The sequence below is a fragment of the Abramis brama genome, assembly GCF_963993115.1.
Source record: "Abramis brama genome assembly, chromosome: 17".
Taxonomy (NCBI): Eukaryota; Metazoa; Chordata; class Actinopteri; order Cypriniformes; family Leuciscidae; genus Abramis; species Abramis brama.
In genome coordinates, this window is record NC_139979.1 from 3,742,461 (window position 1) to 3,762,005 (window position 19,545).

General features: G+C 36.4%; 2 protein-coding genes across 3 annotated transcripts in view; one reads left to right on the forward strand and one right to left on the reverse strand.

Annotated features, from left to right (window-relative positions):
• The window catches only part of myom3 (myomesin 3), a 72,837-nt gene that overhangs the window by 1,980 nt on the left and 51,312 nt on the right, over window positions 1–19,545 (forward strand). The window contains exons 2-4 of the mRNA XM_084088989.1: window positions 5,444–5,570; window positions 11,382–11,486; window positions 18,372–18,525. Of these exons, the coding sequence (XP_083945115.1) occupies window positions 5,464–5,570; window positions 11,382–11,486; window positions 18,372–18,525 (366 nt within the window). The 5' untranslated portion in view covers window positions 5,444–5,463. The remainder of the gene's footprint in view (window positions 1–5,443; window positions 5,571–11,381; window positions 11,487–18,371; window positions 18,526–19,545) is intronic.
• On the reverse strand, window positions 1,424–3,564 carry LOC311067898 (fish-egg lectin-like). Of its 2 annotated transcripts, XM_084090044.1 has the most exons (6): window positions 3,481–3,564; window positions 3,326–3,387; window positions 2,946–3,173; window positions 2,612–2,823; window positions 2,282–2,406; window positions 1,424–2,179 (listed from the first exon to the last, which is right to left on the reverse strand). In XM_084090044.1, the coding sequence occupies exons 2-6, from the start codon at window positions 3,381–3,383 to the stop codon at window positions 2,035–2,037; spliced, it is 768 nt and encodes a 255-aa protein (XP_083946170.1). In that variant the 5' UTR covers window positions 3,384–3,387; window positions 3,481–3,564; the 3' UTR covers window positions 1,424–2,034. The 2 variants fall into 2 exon arrangements, with proteins under 2 accessions (XP_083946170.1, XP_083946171.1); XM_084090045.1 differs by having other exon boundaries at window positions 3,326–3,558.

The following is a 19,545-nucleotide window of genomic DNA, read 5'->3' on the forward strand; positions in this document are numbered from 1 at the left end:
ATGTAGCCCCACTAGACTTGTACGGAAAAATTTCGTTTGGTCCCCGGGGGCCACTCCCCCCCCGCGCTGGGCCCCCCCAAACCCAAAAAAATGCAGTTTTTCCTAAATAACTACCTGAACCGTGGCACCGAGGATGAAGAATTTTTTATGGTATGTTGGTCTACTAGACTTTTACGGAAAAATTTCGTTTGGTCCCCGGGGGCCACTTCCCCCCCCGCGCTGGGGCCCCCGTGAATTTTTCGTCAACGATACCAGGGACACCGAAACACCGGGGAACATGAAATTTGGTGGGCATGTAGCCCCACTAGACTTTTACGGAAAAATTTCGTTTGGTCCCCGGGGGCCACTCCCCCCCCTTGGTGTAGTTTTATTTATTTTGACTGCTTAGTTTGTTTATAATGCCGTCTTGTATTAATCGTGATTTTAAAAATGTGTGTGTATAGTATAGTTGGTATATATAATATAACCAGTCCTACTCAACCGGCTCCGAGCGGGATTCGAACCGAGGTTTACACAGCACAGGTAGTTACACAGTTTGAGCCAGTGCTGATGTGCGTCTTGGTCCAGTGCAAAATCAAAATACTGTTTTCTTTTTTGTTTTGCGCAATAATGACTTAATGATAGGAATCGTTTTGTTGTATAGGCAAAATTACATGATACCAATGTAATTTCTAAACGGCCACTGAAACTCATGTGCCCCCCCTTGCAGGAGGGATAGCCCACCCTGTTAAAATGTTCTGGCGCCGGGGCTGTGTGATGCAGATGGATCTGTGAGGGGACCATTTCAAATCAATCTTAACATTGTCAAGCTTTTAAACAGCTGCATTTGTTTAGTTAGGGTCAGTCATTTTGAAAGTTGTCAACTATCAAGGGAACTTGTCAAACCATCAAACAGCTTTTTTGAAAAACTTATTTTAAATTTCAGAATTTTGCAAATGTTAATTCTTTGGTATTTTATTAATTTGTTAAACATTTTAAACAAATGTGTTAAAAAATGTTTAATTTGTTAACATTTTTGTTAAAATGTTAATTTGGTAGGTCTACGTGACAAATAAGGTTTTTAACACCACATAATGAAGTTGTGAAGCCATAATCTTCAACTGCTTTTGCTTTGGTAGCCTATAGTCTAATAACATTTGCTGATTGTGTACAACTGAGTATTAAGAAATATTTTTCACTTCGTCTCCTGCTTCCTGCGCTTCCCCTGCCTTTAAGATTAAACAAATATCAAATATTTATGAAAAAATATAAAAAATTATAAAGCCATTGTGGCGAGCAGGACGAGGCAGAGGGCCGTGAGAGAACGGCACGAGGCCGGTGGCGGGATTACTGATGAGTGACACACCGGTCTTGTATCTCTCACAGAGGAGCAGAAATATAAACGGTAGAGCAATGACAGTGAAGGACAAGAGAGGACAGGTCTGGACTTTTATGTTATGTTTCTGTTTTATTATATGTGGCAACAGTCGTCCGTGAGCAGCTGCCTTTACTTTCATTTTGTATGTTTATTGTATTATTAAAAGTCTTTAAATGTTCGCTGGTTCCCACCTCCTTCCCACAACAACAAACTGTGTTGTCAGTAATATATAAATTGCTACATTAGTGTATGTATATAGAAAATAATGTGACAGATAAAGAAACAACATAAATTTTAAACAGATAAATGTTTTCTCTCTTGAAGCTGCACAAACACAAGTTGCTAGTTTGAATCCTTAGATCCTTCACTAATAACTTCCTGCAACTTTTAAAAGTGTGACAACAACTATTATAGAAATTATAGACAAAAACATGTTTTCTAATCAGACATTAGAAATAAAACATGAAACGTTTTTTTTATTCTTCCAGTTGGAGAACCACTGAACAAAATGATACACTAAAGAAACAACACTGATAAGATGCTATCATAATGCTTTGTTGATTCAAGAGAAGAGAAAATAGATTAATCACACTTTTAGATTTGTTAATAATGATTGATTATTTTGAGGTTTCTTTTAATGATTGAGCTCCTCTGTTGCTGCAGTTACTCATAACAGACTATAAAGTACATCTACGGATTGAGCCGTCAACACAGACGACCCACATAAATCCCAGGTCAAAGCTCACATGCTTGTGGTTATTGGGACAGACAAGCATTGAGATCCAGTCTGTGCCAGCGGGGTTGGATCGAGTGACGCCAGTTCTGCAAAATTATCATTTCTTTAATGTAGCATTTGATTTATATCAGAAAATTAATAATCACTTTTGTTCATACAATGTTTAATATGATGAAGGTTCTATTTACCTTTGGTATAAGTTCCCTTGATAGTTGACACCAAAGACACTGCCATCAGTTGCTACTTCAATCATGGACAGAAGTCCAGGAATATTCACAAAGCCGGACCCGGAACAGGAATTACTAGACACATCCTGCACCAGACCCAAAGAGACACAAACCAGTCAACCATAATAAAGTCACATGAAATACCTGCCTTTGCTGCTTCTACACCAGTTTCTTTATTTCTTTATGTCAGAAATTCAAATGTCTGCGTGATGTCTACTTTATTGTTATTGTTGAAAACCTGGTGTATTTAAACTTGAACTCATGCCTTTATATTTAACATTGTGACATTACCTTCAAGATGTAGATTTGGTCAGCACTGTTCACTCCCCAACAGCTGTACGGGCCACAGCTGAAATACTTCAGCTTTCCATTAATTGTAACCCAAGGAAAAGTGCTCGATGGCCATCTGTTATTAGCATCCATATTTAAGCAGAAGATGTTATCATTCACATTGACACCTGAAATGATCTGATCACCTCCAGCATCCACCTGTTTGAGAAGGCCTAACAGTACAATAAACAGGTTGGATGAAAGATTAATTTAAGAATAACAATAAGATAATGTCTTAAAACAAATTTTAATGACTGATTAAGCATGTATTGGTTTCTGTAATTTCTCTTTTCACCTGGAAGTTGCACAAAGCTGCTACCCAGCAACTTGAAGATCTTGTCATCTGTATTCACCCCGAGCAGACCAGCAGGACCAACACTGAGGTGCTTTAGAGAAATGCCAATCTTTGTGAAGGCATTATCATTTAGGACAAACGCTTCATTTTGATCGTTCACTCCAACCACTGAACCAGATCCAGCATCTATCTGCTTCAGTGTGCCATTCATCACTCCACAGATTAAAGCTGTGAAAACATGGTGCAAAATGAGTACACATAGACACGTTCACAAGTGAATTACATACTGTTATATAAAAAACTAGCAAAAAATATTTATTTTTAAAAGGATTTTTAATATATGTATATATTTATGTTACCAAATCACATTAGTAGCTTACCCAGAGTGGGAAGGAACTGGCAGCTGAAGAGTAGCAGGACGCTCTGAAAAACCTTCATTGCTCTGTTTATAACCATAAATCATTTATATAAGTTCAATATGATTAAGGAAAAAACATAATCAATATTAAATTAACATTAATTAAATGAAGACAACCTTCTCTTGATAGATCAGAATTCAGTAGTCAGTGTGGATTCTTCTCTTCTGCGATACAGGTACTAGAAATTTGCATCTAATGTTGGCAAATGCTGTTGAGGGGTCATTTAAATAGCTGAAATATGTTGGGGGGGGGAGGCGCTTCTACAAGGAAAATATCCAACTGAATTGTAGATATAGGCAAATACAGTCTTTATCTATACATCAAACACTCAACTTGTTTGGGTGTGATATTTTAGAGAAGAGGAAAGTCAATATAGACATTTTAAGCAGTCAAGATAACTTGCTAACTTATTATGACCGCCGCTAGCGTAGCGAAAGCGGTCATATAGGGATTGTCAAAGTTTTTTTTTTTTTTTTTTCGTCATCTACTGAATTTTTCGTCAACGATACCAGGGACACCGAAACACCGCGGAACATGAAATTTGGTGGGCATGTAGCCCCACTAGACTTTTACGGAAAAATTTCGTTTGGTCCCCGGGGGCCACTCCCCCCCCGCGCTGGGCCCCCCCAAACCCAAAAAATGCAGTTTTTCCTAAATAACTACCTGAACCGTGGCACCGAGGATGAAGACATTTTTATGGTATGTTGGTCTTAAGGGCCCACATCAACCTAGCCCATAATCGATTGTCAAAGTTTTTTTTTGCAGTGAGGGGTTAGGTGCCTTGCTCAAGGGCACTTCAGTCGCTTTTTACTGTTAACCACTGTTATGGATGTGACGTTTTCACATTATGGATGTTAAGTGTCTAAACTAATGACTTTTGATATAAAACTTAAATAGTAATGGCAAATAATTACAAAACTCTAAATTATCCATGATCCACAGGAATACTCCAGACAGTCTTTTAAAATATACAACTTATATACATAAACACGCAATACAGCCAAATTGCTCCACGTCATTTATTTTTGTGGAAAGCCAGTGCAGGCCTGAGCGGCGGTCATATTTTGTACCGCCATGCGGTACATCTAGTTCTGTTATGCATGCATTTTTTTTTCTCAACAGTTTACGTTCACTTAAAACATAACTGACTGTGTTGACGTAAATACTCGCTAAGACCAGCATTTTGTCTTTATTTTGTGTGTATTTGACTATTTAAGTGCAGTAAGCAGCGAAAAATAAGTCAATTTAGTACTGAGAGGTGGCTTTGTCCGCACACTTTGGGTGAGCACAAAATCTGCTAGTTGCAAAGTTACTTATAGATAGTAAAATGTCTTATGGACCATTGAAATACTTTTGTTTTTATTATTAATTTATTTTTAAAATTATTATACATATATTTATTATTACATATAAAACAATAAATAAATATTTTTAAATACATTAATAACATAACTTCATTTATATATAAAAGAATATAAAAATATATATTTTATATAAATTTATAAATAAATAAATAATTTTTTTTTAAACATATTTATTGACAATTTTTTAATGTCTAAATGGTTTTTATTAAGTTTATTTAGTTTTAGTTATTTCAGTGCTTCAGATTCAACTAAACATGAGAAATGTTGAATTGACTTGGTAATTGTTTATTTTATTTCAAGTAATGATAATGTTTTTTTTTTTTAAATGGTTTTAGCTTTAGTTGTTACCAATAATAACCCTGAATGGCCTAAAAACAGGCTTCACTTCTATGCAAAATATTTTTAAATAAAAAAACTGGCCATGAGATTCACTCTTTTATTGTGTTGGCAAGCCCACATGTAGATTGAATAGTGATACTGTAATGTTTTGCATAAGTCGTATTGCTGGTGTTCTGTAGAAGTATGATTTTAGTTTTTCCGTTTTTCTGGAGGGGGGTGTAAATGGGCCGTGACTTCCCGTATACCATCACTGGGCCGTGTCTGGTGTTGCAGATATGACAGATCGCTATCTGTCGGTGTGCAACGGACTGGTGTGATTCTCTTTCTCTAAGTGCTTCTGTCCTTTTGACAGCTGTGTCGTTCTGCTCTGATGCAGGTGCTGCTGAGAGCTTCGCCATGGCAACCAAAATAGTAACACAGCGTTGCCAGGAAGAGCAGATGGACCAGATGTCTCACAGCATGGAGATGTCCTCCCAGATCAAGAAGAGAAAGTTCAAATCCAGGTAGAGCCACACTGACCCTCAAAGCACGCCATGAACATTCCCCTGCGTCACGCCACTGGATGCCATGAACATTCACACGCTTCCCAACTTTAGGAAACAAGTGTAAATCACCAGCTGAATTAGCTGAATTAATTAGTGCATCTCATTGACACTCGCTCGGTTTGCTGTCCTTTCAGAGAGCAGCTGTGCAAACATATGAGGTCTTAACGGCTCCAGTTCAGCTCTTCAAATGGGACGGGTGTCTTAGAATGAAGGATCGGCAAAACATGAATGTGTTTTCATCATTTACTCATATTTACTTTCTTCCATGAAACACAAAATATATATATTTTTATAATAATGCATAATAATACATAAAAAGATAATATGCTGCATGTCTGAGCTGCTTTTTTACATGTAGTAAAAGTGCACTCAAGAAAATATTTAGACCTAAATTTAAGATTTATATATTGGAATTGCATATAACATTTCCATCCATTTGGATTACAGTTTTAACATAAACTAATAACTTAATGTGATGCATATTTGTCAGTCATGCATGAATGAAACGGGTAAGTTTATGCTGATTGGAAAATGTGATTGTTTAAAGAAAATCAAATAGATGCAAATAATAGTTAATAATAAACTATGCCATTACTTTTTTCGGGTGCAGAAAACATATCTGTTTCATTCATTCAAATATGCCTTGCATTAAAGTTTATTAGTATAAAACTGTTTGATCTAAATGGATGGAAATTGTATATAAAATTCAAATACATAAATCTAAAATTTAGGTTTAAATATTTTTTGAGTTTAGATTATGTTGGCAAGCTTTAAAAAATGACAATTTACCCTAAAAGTAGTAAATGAGTAGTATGTGAATAAAAGCCTAAATTCAATCTTTTCATCATATAAATAGAAAATGTGGACTAAACCGCTCGACTCATATGGATTCATTTTTATGATCACTTTTTGAAGCGTCAAAGAGGTAGCTGTCAATGGAGGGATCAAAAAGATCTTCATTTGTGTTCTGATGATGAACAAAAGCAACATAAGGACAACATGAGGGTGACTTCATTTTCCTTTTTGGATGAACTAACCCTTTAATTAATAACAATGATTCATTACTGTGCCACTTGTTTGGGATCATGTGCGTGATGGTCTGTGGAGATTACATGACAATTACTGATGGGGAAGGCAGCTGTGTTTCACCCTGACGTGCTGGAGTTATTCTGAGCTCACTGAGGCATCACAGCCATGGCAAACTCCCAGGTGTACACTAGTGTTGTTGACAGACGCATTAACAATAGACACAAGTTCTTTCCCAAAACCTCCTGGGGTTAAACCCGTTAAGGACATGTACCTATGCATCGTTGTTGCATTTGTTTGTACCTTGTACTATAATTTATTGTGTTAAAAAAATGCATGTTAATACAGCATAAGAGAACCTAATTCTCTTCATGCAATTTTTTGTATTATTTTTAGAGTCAAATATGACCTGGACTGATTACTTTATGAGATTCCCACCTTTTAAGGCATCTTATGTTCACTCCTGAAGATGCCTTGTTTAGGCAAAATTTATATTTATGCATTTAAGTGACTTACAGCAGAGGCCAGGTTTTCTTCAAGGTTTCTTTTGTGGAGAATACAATGGCAAAATGCATTGCAAGTTTGCAGCAACGTGATGCCATTAAAATCAAGTTAAGAGCGTATTTGGATGCGTCACAAAGGTCGTTAACTGATAAAAAGCTTTGTTTACACTTCACACAATAAAGTTTGCTTCAGTTACTTTAACTTCTCTTCTGGCTTATTTGACAGTCAAAGCGAACATCAACAGTGTTGGTGTGTTATATCCACTGGCCCATTCACTGAAGCTTATATTACACAATTACTTTAAATAACTTCCTTCTTTTCTTTTGTTGGCCTGTTGGAGAGAACATACAGATCCGCAAACACACAGATGAACTTCTGCTTTTGTCATCGCATCAGTCGCATGTGTTCCTCTGTAAGCGGGAGGGTCGTTTAACAATGCATCTGAATCTGAGAGACGCTGTTTAAATAGACACTGATCCACTTTCCATTGTGTCCCACTGGATTGACTGACTATTTCTGCCTCGAATCCTGTTGGAATTATCATTTTTATGAGATGAGCGCACATGAGCATGTTGTAAATACCAGTGAGGAACTTTTCTTTGAACTCCAGTTGTCCGTGTGGAAGCGTCTTAATTAAAGAGCAAAGACAAATATGTTTATGAATATTGACTTTGTACTCATACTCTTGATTAAGTGTAGCAATAACATTTGAGAGAAAATATACTACTCTGACATTTATCCAGAGAAATATTAAATAAGACACAAAATTTGCTAAACTGGTTTGCTTTATTTTGATTGAATACATGATATTGATGCCCTCCGGAAACAAGCACATCTCTTTAAAATATAGCATGTTCTGGTAGATCAGCAAAATATGATTTGTTAGAAACTCTTAAAAATGACAAGTATATTGGCCACAAAAAAATATTAATGCACTTTACAACTGAGGAAGAAAATAGGAAAATTAAAAAAGCAACTAATAATTATTATTTTTGTGCAAAAACATTATTGCATTACTTGGTACAGTAGGTTTTAATTTAACTTATTTATTTTAATCATTTAACTGTTTAGATTTTTTATAATGCCTTTGAAAGGAGTCTCTTATGCTCACCAAGGCTGCCTTTAAAATACAGTAAAAACAGTAATATTGTAAAATATTCTTATAATTCAAAATAAGTGTTTTCTATTGTAATAAATTAAATTGTTAACCCCCCAAAAAATAGAATTATGCCAAAGATTTTTTGAATGTTTATTATGCTCACCAATTCTTCAATGAAAAATACTGTAAAAACATTAAAATTGTGAAATATTATTACAATTTAATTGAAATATTATTACAATTTAAAATAACTATTTTCCATTTAAACATATTTTAAAATGTAATTTATTCCTGAGATGTATTTATTGTATTATTATTCCTGATCATTACTCCATTCAGTGTCACATGATCCTTCAGAAATCATTCTGATATGCTGATTTGCTGCTCAAGAAACATATATTATTATTACTGTCACTTTTGATCAATTTAATTGCTTCTTTGCATAAACATAAAAAAATGACTGACCCCAAACCTTTGAACAGTAATGTAAAGTTTTATAGTACTATAAAACTGAGTAAATGTACAATGACAAACGCATGCATAAGATGTGAAACTGCTTCATTAAAGTCTAATTCTAAAGGACATGGACTGGCTCACACAAAACACCTGCTCGAAAGTGACGATCACCTTTAAACCGGTCTGAAGCAGCTCTCTGTGCCGATGCACATGTGGATCAGCAGGTTACTCAACCTTCGCTTCAATGTAGATTTATTTCATCTTATAATGAGAGTCAGCCTGTGTCTATTACCTGAGAAAGGAGCATGCAGTGGAGAGTGAATCCAGGCCGTTACGCAGGAGGCCGATCTGAACTGATAGAAAGACTCCTGTGGGCGCTGATCCACTAAACCCTCACAGACAGCTGTGGAGAGATACAAGCCTCTGAGAGCTCAACAGCAGACGAAGATGTTCAGTATAGATGGAGAACGGCTGGCATTCACATCTGTGTGAATTTACATTTGGATATAGAAAGTGAAAATAGAGTAATATTTATAACATTGGATAATGGTGTTGAAACAGAGTTCCCGTCTACTTTTTTAGCGCCATTGGTTCTGGAAGTATTTTTCCATTAATTTTTCCCATAGTCTTCCTTAAAGCATAATAAGCCATGAACCAAACCAACCCACTATGAGGAGAATCACAACATTACAAACTTTGAATTGAAACAAAAATGTGTTCAAAATTCAGAGAAAAACACAAGACTGTGAACTTATCAGCTTTAAAGGTCAGAGGTGGACAGTAACAAAGTACATTTACTTGAGTACTGTACTTAAGTACACTTTTTGAGTATCTGTACTTTACTTGAGTATTATCTTTTCTGGAAACTTTTTACTTTAACTTCACTACATTTGAAAGACAAATATCATACTTTTTACTCCACTACATTTCTGTCAAGGTCCTTGAGTAGAAAGTAGTAACGTCAGTCAGGGGATGATTTTGGTTTGGAAATGAAAGTCGAGTTGACGTCAAAACCCGACGTCAGATTTACGTCAGAACCCGACATTGGACAGACGTTGGATTTTGGTTGGAAATGAAAGTCGGGTTGACCTCAAAGCCAAAAAACTAAGCCAAGGGCACTATTTGAGGGAACAGCCATTTGGGTGTCCGAAACCATTGTAGACGTTATTGAGTGACTTATTCAATCTCATATTCAATCCCACTACTGGAACTGTGTTCTAGAAATAAATGTGATATTGATATGAGGGCAGGCATAGATTCAGAGGCATAAGGTACTGTAAGTATTACATTCAACAATGCAACAATAAAACAATGCATTGACATTTACTTTTTACTTTTGATATTTAAGTACTTTTAAAAACGAGTACTTCTGTACTTTTACTTAAGTAAGAATCGGTCTTTACAACTTTTACTTGTAACGGAGTAATATTTGACCAGTAGTATCTGTACTTTCACTCAAGTAAGGAAGTTGTGTACTTTGTCCACCTCTGTTAAAGGTTTAGTTCACCTCAAAATGAAATTAAATTATTTCCTGATAATTTACTCACCCCAATGCCATCCAGTGCCATGCCTTTCTTTCTTCAGTGGAAAAGAAATGAAGTTTTTTGAGGAAAACATTTCAGGATTTTTCTACACACAATGGAGTTCAATGGCAACCAGAATGTCGAAGTTCAAATCAATGGCGTTTCAAAGTGCTCTGCACGATCCCAGCTGAGGAATGGGGTCTTATCTGGCGAAACGATCGGTCATTTTCTAAAAAAAAATAAAGATTTATATACTTTTTAACCACAATTGTTCGTCTTGCGCTGGTCTGCGACGCGCCACGCATTGCGTCATCACGTTGGAAAGGAAGAACGACACAATACAATGACACATTGCAAATAGAATTGAAAGCAATGGAGAAATATAAAACTTAATTTAAAGTTGTTGATATCTCCAGAAACAATATGTATTTTAGGTTTATTGTGTGCTCCACACGGAGATCTGATCTCATCGAGTCCATCTGGGATCGCATGAAGAAACTGGAAAAACTGATACAGACTAAATCCAGAATAAGACGCTTGAAGAAATCGACCTGCAGTGACAATGATCTGCATTTCCTTCAGCCTGAGGCTTATTCTTTTCACTTTTGGTGTGAAAGTTCTTTTACATTTACCAAAAATGGAACTTTTATTTGTTGTTGTTATTTAAACAAACACGCAAGCCCAGCCCAGAAAAGAAAATGTAACGCAAAACTATATACAGTAACACATTGCTTTTCATATAAAGTAAATAAGTAACACAATATGAATGGATTACTTTTAAAAGTAACTTTTCTTAACACTGCTGCTAAATAGAGTAAATGAGTATAATAGTGCAGAAAAGTCTTTGTAATGTTGTAAATTTTGTTAGGAACAGATGCAGAGCTTTCCATGCGACAGACAGAATGACAGAAGCACATCAGTGCAAACGGCTTTCTGTCAGAAACTCTTTCACTCCATCTGTCTCTCTCTTCTCTCTCCTCTTTCTTCTCTCTCTTCTCCACCTCATGGTCTCAGTGATGCAGCTTCTGCCAGCTTTAGCTCAATATTAAGAGTATGTCACATATAATGTACACGTCTGTGCATGCAAATATATTGTGAATGTTAAATATTTCACCCACTCATGATGCAATTGTTTTTTATCTTTGCGCTGTGTTTGAACAGTGATGAAAAAGCCTCCTTCAGTGAATTCTATCCCATCATTCCTGGCGACGTCATGTCTGTCAAGGAGATCCTGACCGAGCCCAAGTTCCCGCGCCACAGGACATGGTACAGTGAGAGCTGAAACACACACACACACACACTGTGGATATTCAGGTTTAATGGGGACATAATGATTTTATACTGTAAAAAAATTGTGTTTTCTATCCCCTACCCCTAAACCTCCCATCACAGAAAACTTTATTTATGTATCATTTGAGTATGATAAATTGAGTTTTCCTAATTTTTTCCCCATAACATAGGGTATACAGAACCACACACACACACACACACACACACACACACACACACAAACACGCTACATGGCTTTTCATAGCAAGTGAAGATGTCTTTAGGTCACCTCTCGGTAACATGCTGACATGATGACATTATGATTGTGGAGCTTTGCTTTGTTAAAGCTTCGTGAGGGCCACAGCTGTCCTGCTGAAAATGTGAAAGGTTTAAAAATAATATGATGGAGTCACAGACGCTGGCAGGACACGACAGGTCAAGGCATGATTTACATGTCAAACCGTTTTATCTGCGGTGCTCGCGTCAGATTCTCTCAAACTTTCAGTAGGAGATTTACATACAAAATAAACACTGAAACATAAACACAGGTTTGGGTTTCGTTCCAATGAAAATAGGACACATGCAAATTCATATAGCAAGAAACATCATGCAGGAAAAGAGCAGCAGAAAACACTTTGGGAATAGGGGAAACTTAGCAGTCTTTAGGGGAAACACAATCAGCTCCTATAAAACTATAGGCTCTAAATGCCTACGGCTGGGTATTATATTTCAAAAATGTCCAAAAAGAAAGAAGCTGATGTACTGGAATACATGAATACATCTCAAAAACCTGTTTAGGTCAAAATGAAAAGACAGAAATTAGACATTTTACAACAATTACATTTTGCTTTTTGAAAATTACGTTTATATTTTGGAATGACATTAAAAAATTTTTTTTTTTTACATATTTACATTATTAAGCACATTTACCCCCAAACTTCTTGTTTCTGCAATGCACAAAAAACTGTTGATTTAAATGTAACTCAAAAGCTAAATGTCTAGAATCTATCTATCAATCTATCTATCTATCTATCTATCTATCTATCTATCTATCTACAGTATCTATCTATCTACAGTGTCTATCTATCTATCTATCTATCTATCTATCTATCTATCTATCTATCTACAGTGTCTATCTATCTATCTATCTATCTATCTATCTACAGTGTCTATCTATCTATCTATCTATCTATCTATCTATCTATCTATCTACAGTGTCTATCTATCTATCTATCTATCTATCTATCTATCTATCTATCTATCTATCTATCTACAGTGTCTATCTATCTATCTATCTATCTATCTATCTATCTATCTATCTATCTATCTATCTACAGTGTCTATCTATCTATCTATCTATCTATCTATCTATCTATCTATCTATCTATCTATCTATCTATCTATCTATCTATCTATCTATCTATCCATCCATCCATCCATCCATCCATCTATCTATCTATCTACAGTGTCTATCTATCTATCTATCTATCTATCTATCTATCTATCTATCTATCTATCTATCTATCTACAGTGTCTATCTATCTATCTATCTATCTATCTATCTATCTATCTATCTATCTATCTATCTACATTATACATATATCTACAGTATCTATCTATCTATCTACAGTGTCTGTCTATCTATCTATCTATCTATCTATCTATCTATCTATCTATCTATCTATCTATCTATCTATCTATCTATCTATGTATCTATCTATCTATCTATCTATCTATCTATCTATCTGTCTGTCTGTCTATCTATCTACAGTGTCTATCTATCTATCTATCTATCTATCTATCTATCTATCTATCTATCTACAGTGTCTGTCTATCTATCTATCTATCTATCTATCTATCTATCTATCTATCTATCTATCTATCTACAGTATATATCTATCTATCTATCTATCTACAGTATATACATATATCTACAGTGTCTATCTATCTATCTATCTATCTATCTATCTATCTATCTATCTATCTGTCTGTCTGTCTGTCTGTCTGTCTGTCTGTCTGTCTGTCTGTCTGTCTATCTGTCTGTACTGGTCATGTTCTTGCCAGGTTTTGTGTTGAATGAACTAAAGCACCTCTCTCATTTTTTCTTCGACACTTCTGTTTTTCTCGTCCTTTCTGCGCTGTCGCTTTTCTCCTGCTTAGCATGATGGGAAAGGCACATCCCCTATATTCACCTCTCACACTTAACAGGTTTACCTGCAATTCACAGCGCGCCGGCAGCCGCTTTAGTTTTCAGGCTGGTAATCCTGTTCAGACGGAGACATTAACACGGTCATGCCTCTTCCGCCGGAGGGTTACGGCTCCAGGAAGAGCCTGGGAAAAAAGGTTCGAGTTATAGGATAAAAAGGTCACTTCAGTAAATCAAGCTTCAAATGCAGGATGGATGATTCGAGGATGAGCGATAAAGCCTGTCAGCACAGGGTTCGAATGAAGGTCAGGCAGGAGAGTCACTGTAGTTTTGTGTTTTAAGTGAAGGTGAGATGAGAGAGAAGAAGAGCAAGATCGGGATCAAGTGGATAGATGTGTTCATCTCATAATCTCTGCTGAATATGTTGCTCATATGAAGTAGTGTCACGCTCTGTCTGTCTATGGCTTTTTCTCTCTGCTGTATCTCACATTCACACACACGGCAGCTGAATACGGTTGTCAGTCCTCGTCTGAGTGTGTAATCCTGTTCCCGGTGTTTGGCAGACGACACCAGACAGGTTCAGCTGTTGGCCTCTGTTTTTTATTATTTACAGCACGAGACACCGCAACATTGCAATGTTTTCTGATGTAAACGCTCTCTGGATGAGACTGAAAGTCAGTTCAGACTGATGCTCTCAGCACTGAGATGAAGGAAGACCATGGATCGAATCAAAGTGAATCCTTTATCACCTCGTCAGAAGGATGAAAGTCACAATCTTCACGTCAGGTCACGGCTCTGGGACCAGTGCGTCTGATGTTGCTCCAGTACAGACGGAAAACTAGTCTGGAAAAGCGGCTAGTCTGACTTAAATGAACAGATGGTATCAACACATCCGGTGATTGAACTATAAGCTTGAGAAATCTTGTAAATAAACAATACAAAAAAATAAATAACATAAATTAATATATAAATTCATTTATTATTTATTTTTATATTAATATAAAGATGCATAACTTTCAGAAAATGTAATTATTTTCTCTTGTTTTCTCTTTTTTTTTTATTGTATTACATTTATGTCTTATAATATTATTTTCAGACAATTATTTTCTCTTTTGTTTTATCTTATTTTTGTTGTGATCTCAACATATCAAAAGTTACAACAAATCAAAACTGGAAAAAGTCATGCATAATCTCTAAATTACCAACATTTACAGTTTTAAGTAATAACTATCATACTAAAGTTGTACTTTTTCTACAATTTCTAGCTTTAATTCTTTTTTTTCTGTTTTTTTTTTCAGTTTTAGTAATTTTAGTACTTCAACCTATTTTTATTTCAGTTAGTTGCCAAGGCAAAATTTCTCATTTTTATTTTACATTTTTAAGTTTAAGTTTTTATCTGATTCTTATATTTGATTTACGCTTTGTTTTAATTACTTAAAATTATTTCTAATAGTTTTAGTTTTAATTTTGGTTAACAATAACAGCACAGATATACAGAGGGGTTCAGAAGTCAGGGACCTCAACTGAAAATGCTTCTATTTAGCATTTTCTTCATAATTTAAAACCTTTTTTTTTTATCAAAATAACTTGTTTATGTGCATATGTGCATGTTTATGTGCATCTATCCGGCTTTAATGCCAGCAGTAAATGAACAAAACCTGATGATCATTTTCTCCTGGATCCAAAAGCATATTGAGCTCTAATGGAAGCAGGAACATGATCATCTAGAAAATCCCAAAAGTTTCAGTTTATTTCCAGGTTTAATTAGAATTACATAATGATCTGCTGAATAGAAAAAGAGCAAAAATGAGAGGGAACGTTGTCTGGGACTCTTTCTTGAGTTTCCTCTCTCCATCTAAATCTGGATTAATCCTTTTCACATTCATGTGTAAATAAGCTGGACCATTATGCCGTTTTTCACATCAGAAACGTCCCTCTTTCTTTCAGGCTTAGTCTTTTAGACTCTCTCTACATAAGTGCATTCATTTGAGTCAGTCATCAGTCTGGCGGCGCTGCACTAAACCCATCCAGAGCAAAACAGCAAAGTGTCAAAGCGGAGAATGGCAGCTTCTAATTGCACTGAGACATTTTAAATCACCTGATATCGACCCTGAGGATAACTGGCATTTTTGTTTGTCTCGTCTGCCATCTGGATTCATAGCACGAGGCTCGGCCAGTGTTTCTGCTGACCTCCTCTAAAGCGCTGACATGACAGCCAGTTAAATGTCATGAGCATCGTGCACCTCTTCAAATGAATTCTGACTTCAGGGAAAGTTCACGCCGTTCAAATCATCCTTAGTTGCTTTGAAACCTTTCATAAAAAGTTTTAATAGTGCTTTTGACAAAACGGGTTTAAAATGAGGTTCACTCCAGGGTTATTATAGTTAACTAAAACCATCAAATAAATGTACGTTACTTGAAATAAATAAACATGAATTGAAATAAAATCAAATAAAAACCTTAAAGGGACTATATGTACGAATTTTCATGTATTAATCACTTTTTATTTTTATTTTGCAGTGTTAACAGCTTGCTACGAAGCTTAAAGAACGAGACCTTCCCCGATTTCGTAGTGTAGAGAGATCTTTATGTGAAAATCCTAAGGCTGTGACATTTACGAGTGCTCTCGTTCTCTCCTCTCTTCTGTTCAATGACACATGAAACGAATGCTTATACAATATTCAGGATGATGCCAAAAGAGCCATTCTGTACTGTAATGTTAGTGTGTCTAATTAATTCAAACTAGTCTCACATAGCCATATCTATATAGTCTATATCGTAAGAGTGTAATTTTAATGACCTCATCTGTCGACATGACACAACATCACTGCGATCTTTCTGAACAGCTGTTTTCTCACCACTGTAATTTGTGTTGTTTATTTTGTTAATTATTGAGAGAAAAGCGCTCTGCACATATTTACATATTCATCTAAACGTCGCTGTCAGCAGCGTGGATGGCGTCGGGATGTTCATTAACAGTATATCGCTGCAAAGGTGATTTCAACCATGATCAGGGACTTGAATCACGTTCAGTCTCTTGTACATTACGTGAGCACGAGCAGTGAGACGCTGGCTGCAGTTCACATTATGGCCACCGCTGTCGCTAATAACAAGGGTTTCTGAATTCTACACATAGACCATTTAAAGGGGTGGATGATTATGATTTCACTTTTCTAACTTTAGTTAGTGTGTAATGTTGCTGTTTGAGTTACAACGCTCAAAGTTCAAAGCAAAGGGAGATATTTGCTTTTAAAGAAATTCCTTTTTAAGGACTACAACAAACGGCTGGTAGAGACTACACGACATTCCTCCTGGGTTACCCACTGCGCATAGACACGTCGAAACGACGTCTTTTCTACGTCGTTTTTGCACGTCCAATTTTGCTCCCCTGAAGGTGCAGACTGTGACGCCAGATGACGTCTTTTTTCCGACGTCTTCCGCACGTCTAATGTTGACGTCGGTCCACAAAAGTTCGTTTGTGGGAAGAAGGAAGGAGACGGGGTCGGCTTGCTGTGGATCGTGTGTTTTATTAGATAAGTCTTCTCCAAACAATAATCGCGCTCAAACAAAACAGCGGCTTCTTTAGGCTTCTCAAATGTTAATCTGAACTAAAATAAACAGATAAACAGAAAAAAATAAAAAAATCCATGAAATTTCCCTGGCATGTCTTTCTTTTTGCTGTATCAAAAACGTACCGAACCGTGACACAAGTATATGGTATATATCGAACCGAACTGTGAATTTTGTGAACCGTTACACCCAATCATGTAAATTTCCTGCACCTGTCATAAACGTCCAAATGACGTCCAAAAAAATTACCCAGTTCAAAGGTCCAATGTTGAACGTCAATATGACGTCCAAGTTGGGTCATGGTTGGACGTCCAAATAGTGGACCTAGTTCAGAATTGGTCATGGACCGACGGACCCAATATAGACGTGATCTGCACGTCTATCCGACGTCCAATGTTTAGTGGGTAGTGACATCACCAACCCTAAAATTTACATAAACCCCACCCCCTAAACGCAATTTATAGATTATCAAGACAGAATATGCTAATCAATGACTAGAAGATAACTACACATCAGCTACATAAATTCACCAACTAACCATTCAGAAATGTCCTGTTGCTTCTACATATTGTCACTTCTTCTTGAGTCTCTCCATCATTGTCTGACTCCGGTTTAAACATAAAAGCCTAAAGTTTTTGAAATTTTCAGTGCATGTGTGTGTGAGGGAAAAGGACACAAGCTGTTGTAGTTCCGCCCTCTGTGCCAGGAGCAGCAGCTCATTTGCATTTAAAGGGACACACACAAAAACGGTGCATTTTTGCTCACCCTCAAAAAGTGACAATTTTAACATGCTATATAAAAATATCTGTGGAGTATTTTGAGCTAAAACTTCACATACACACTGGGGACATCAAAGACTTATTTTACATGAAAAGGGCATTATACCACCCCTTTAACTTAAATTTTATTTCAGCTAGTTGGCAAAGCAACATTTCTCATTTTTATTTACTTTAACTTTTTTTTTTTTTTTTTTACTAAAATAACTAAAAATAAAACTGAAATTAAAAAAAAGTATAAATATATAGAGAGAAAACAGAAAAAATAATAATTCTAAATATAAAAAAAACTAGTATCTCAATGATGTTAAAATAACTAGTTCACTCCACTCATATCAGTGCGTTCATAAGCGTCTTGCAAACAAGAAAATGTCTGACCTTTGACCTCAGGGAGGCCCTGAGAGAGACCATGTCCAGCGATGAGCTGCGTGAGAGAGACCAGTGGACTCTGTTCGGCAACGAGGCTGAGAAGCTGGAGATCGGGGTGATCAGAAACCAGCATGTTGTCCGTGAGCGTGTGGATCGATTCGCGCTGCGCCGGGAGGTGAGTGATACACACACCAAAGAGAAGAGCTCTGCACCTCGAACACACACCTGCATTCTTCCACTGCTTAGTTTTAAAGAAAAAGTTGATCCCAATAAATTGTCTGATAGATATCGGTCTATCACTCGCTCTATCTATCATTCTCTCTGTCTATCGCTCTCTTTATCTATCTTTCTCTCTGTCTATCGTTCTATTACAGCTATAGTTGCCAAAGCAATATTTATATTTTTAATGTGATTTATTAAAATAACTAAGGCTAAAACTGAAATAACAATTAATAAAACTATATTTAGACATATATATACAGTGAGGAAAATAAGTATTTGAACACCCTGCTATTTTGCAAGTTCTCCCACTTGGAAATCATGGAGGGGTCTGAAATTGTCATCGTAGGTGCATGTCCACTGTGAGAGACATAATCAAAAAAAAAAAAAAATCCAGAAATCACAATATATGATTTTTTAACTATTTATTTGTATGATACAGCTGCAAATAAGTATTTGAACACCTGTCTATCAGCTAGAATTCTGACCCTCAAAGACCTGTTAGTCTGCCTTTAAAATGTCCACCTCCACTCCATTTATTATCCTAAATTAGATGCACCTGTTTGAGGTCGTTAGCTGCATAAAGACACCTGTCCACCCCATACAATCAGTAAGAATCCAACTACTAACATGGCCAAGACCAAAGAGCTGTCCAAAGACACTAGAGACAAAATTGTACACCTCCACAAGGCTGGAAAGGGCTACGGGGAAATTGCCAAGCAGCTTGGTGAAAAAAGGTCCACTGTTGGAGCAATCATTAGAAAATGGAAGAAGCTAAACATGACTGTCAATCTCCCTCAGACTGGGGCTCCATGCAAGATCTCACCTCGTGGGGTCTCAATGATCCTAAGAAAGGTGAGAAATCAGCCCAGAACTACACGGGAGGAGCTGGTCAATGACCTGAAAAGAGCTGGGACCACCGTTTCCAAGGTTACTGTTGGTAATACACTAAGACGTCATGGTTTGAAATCATGCA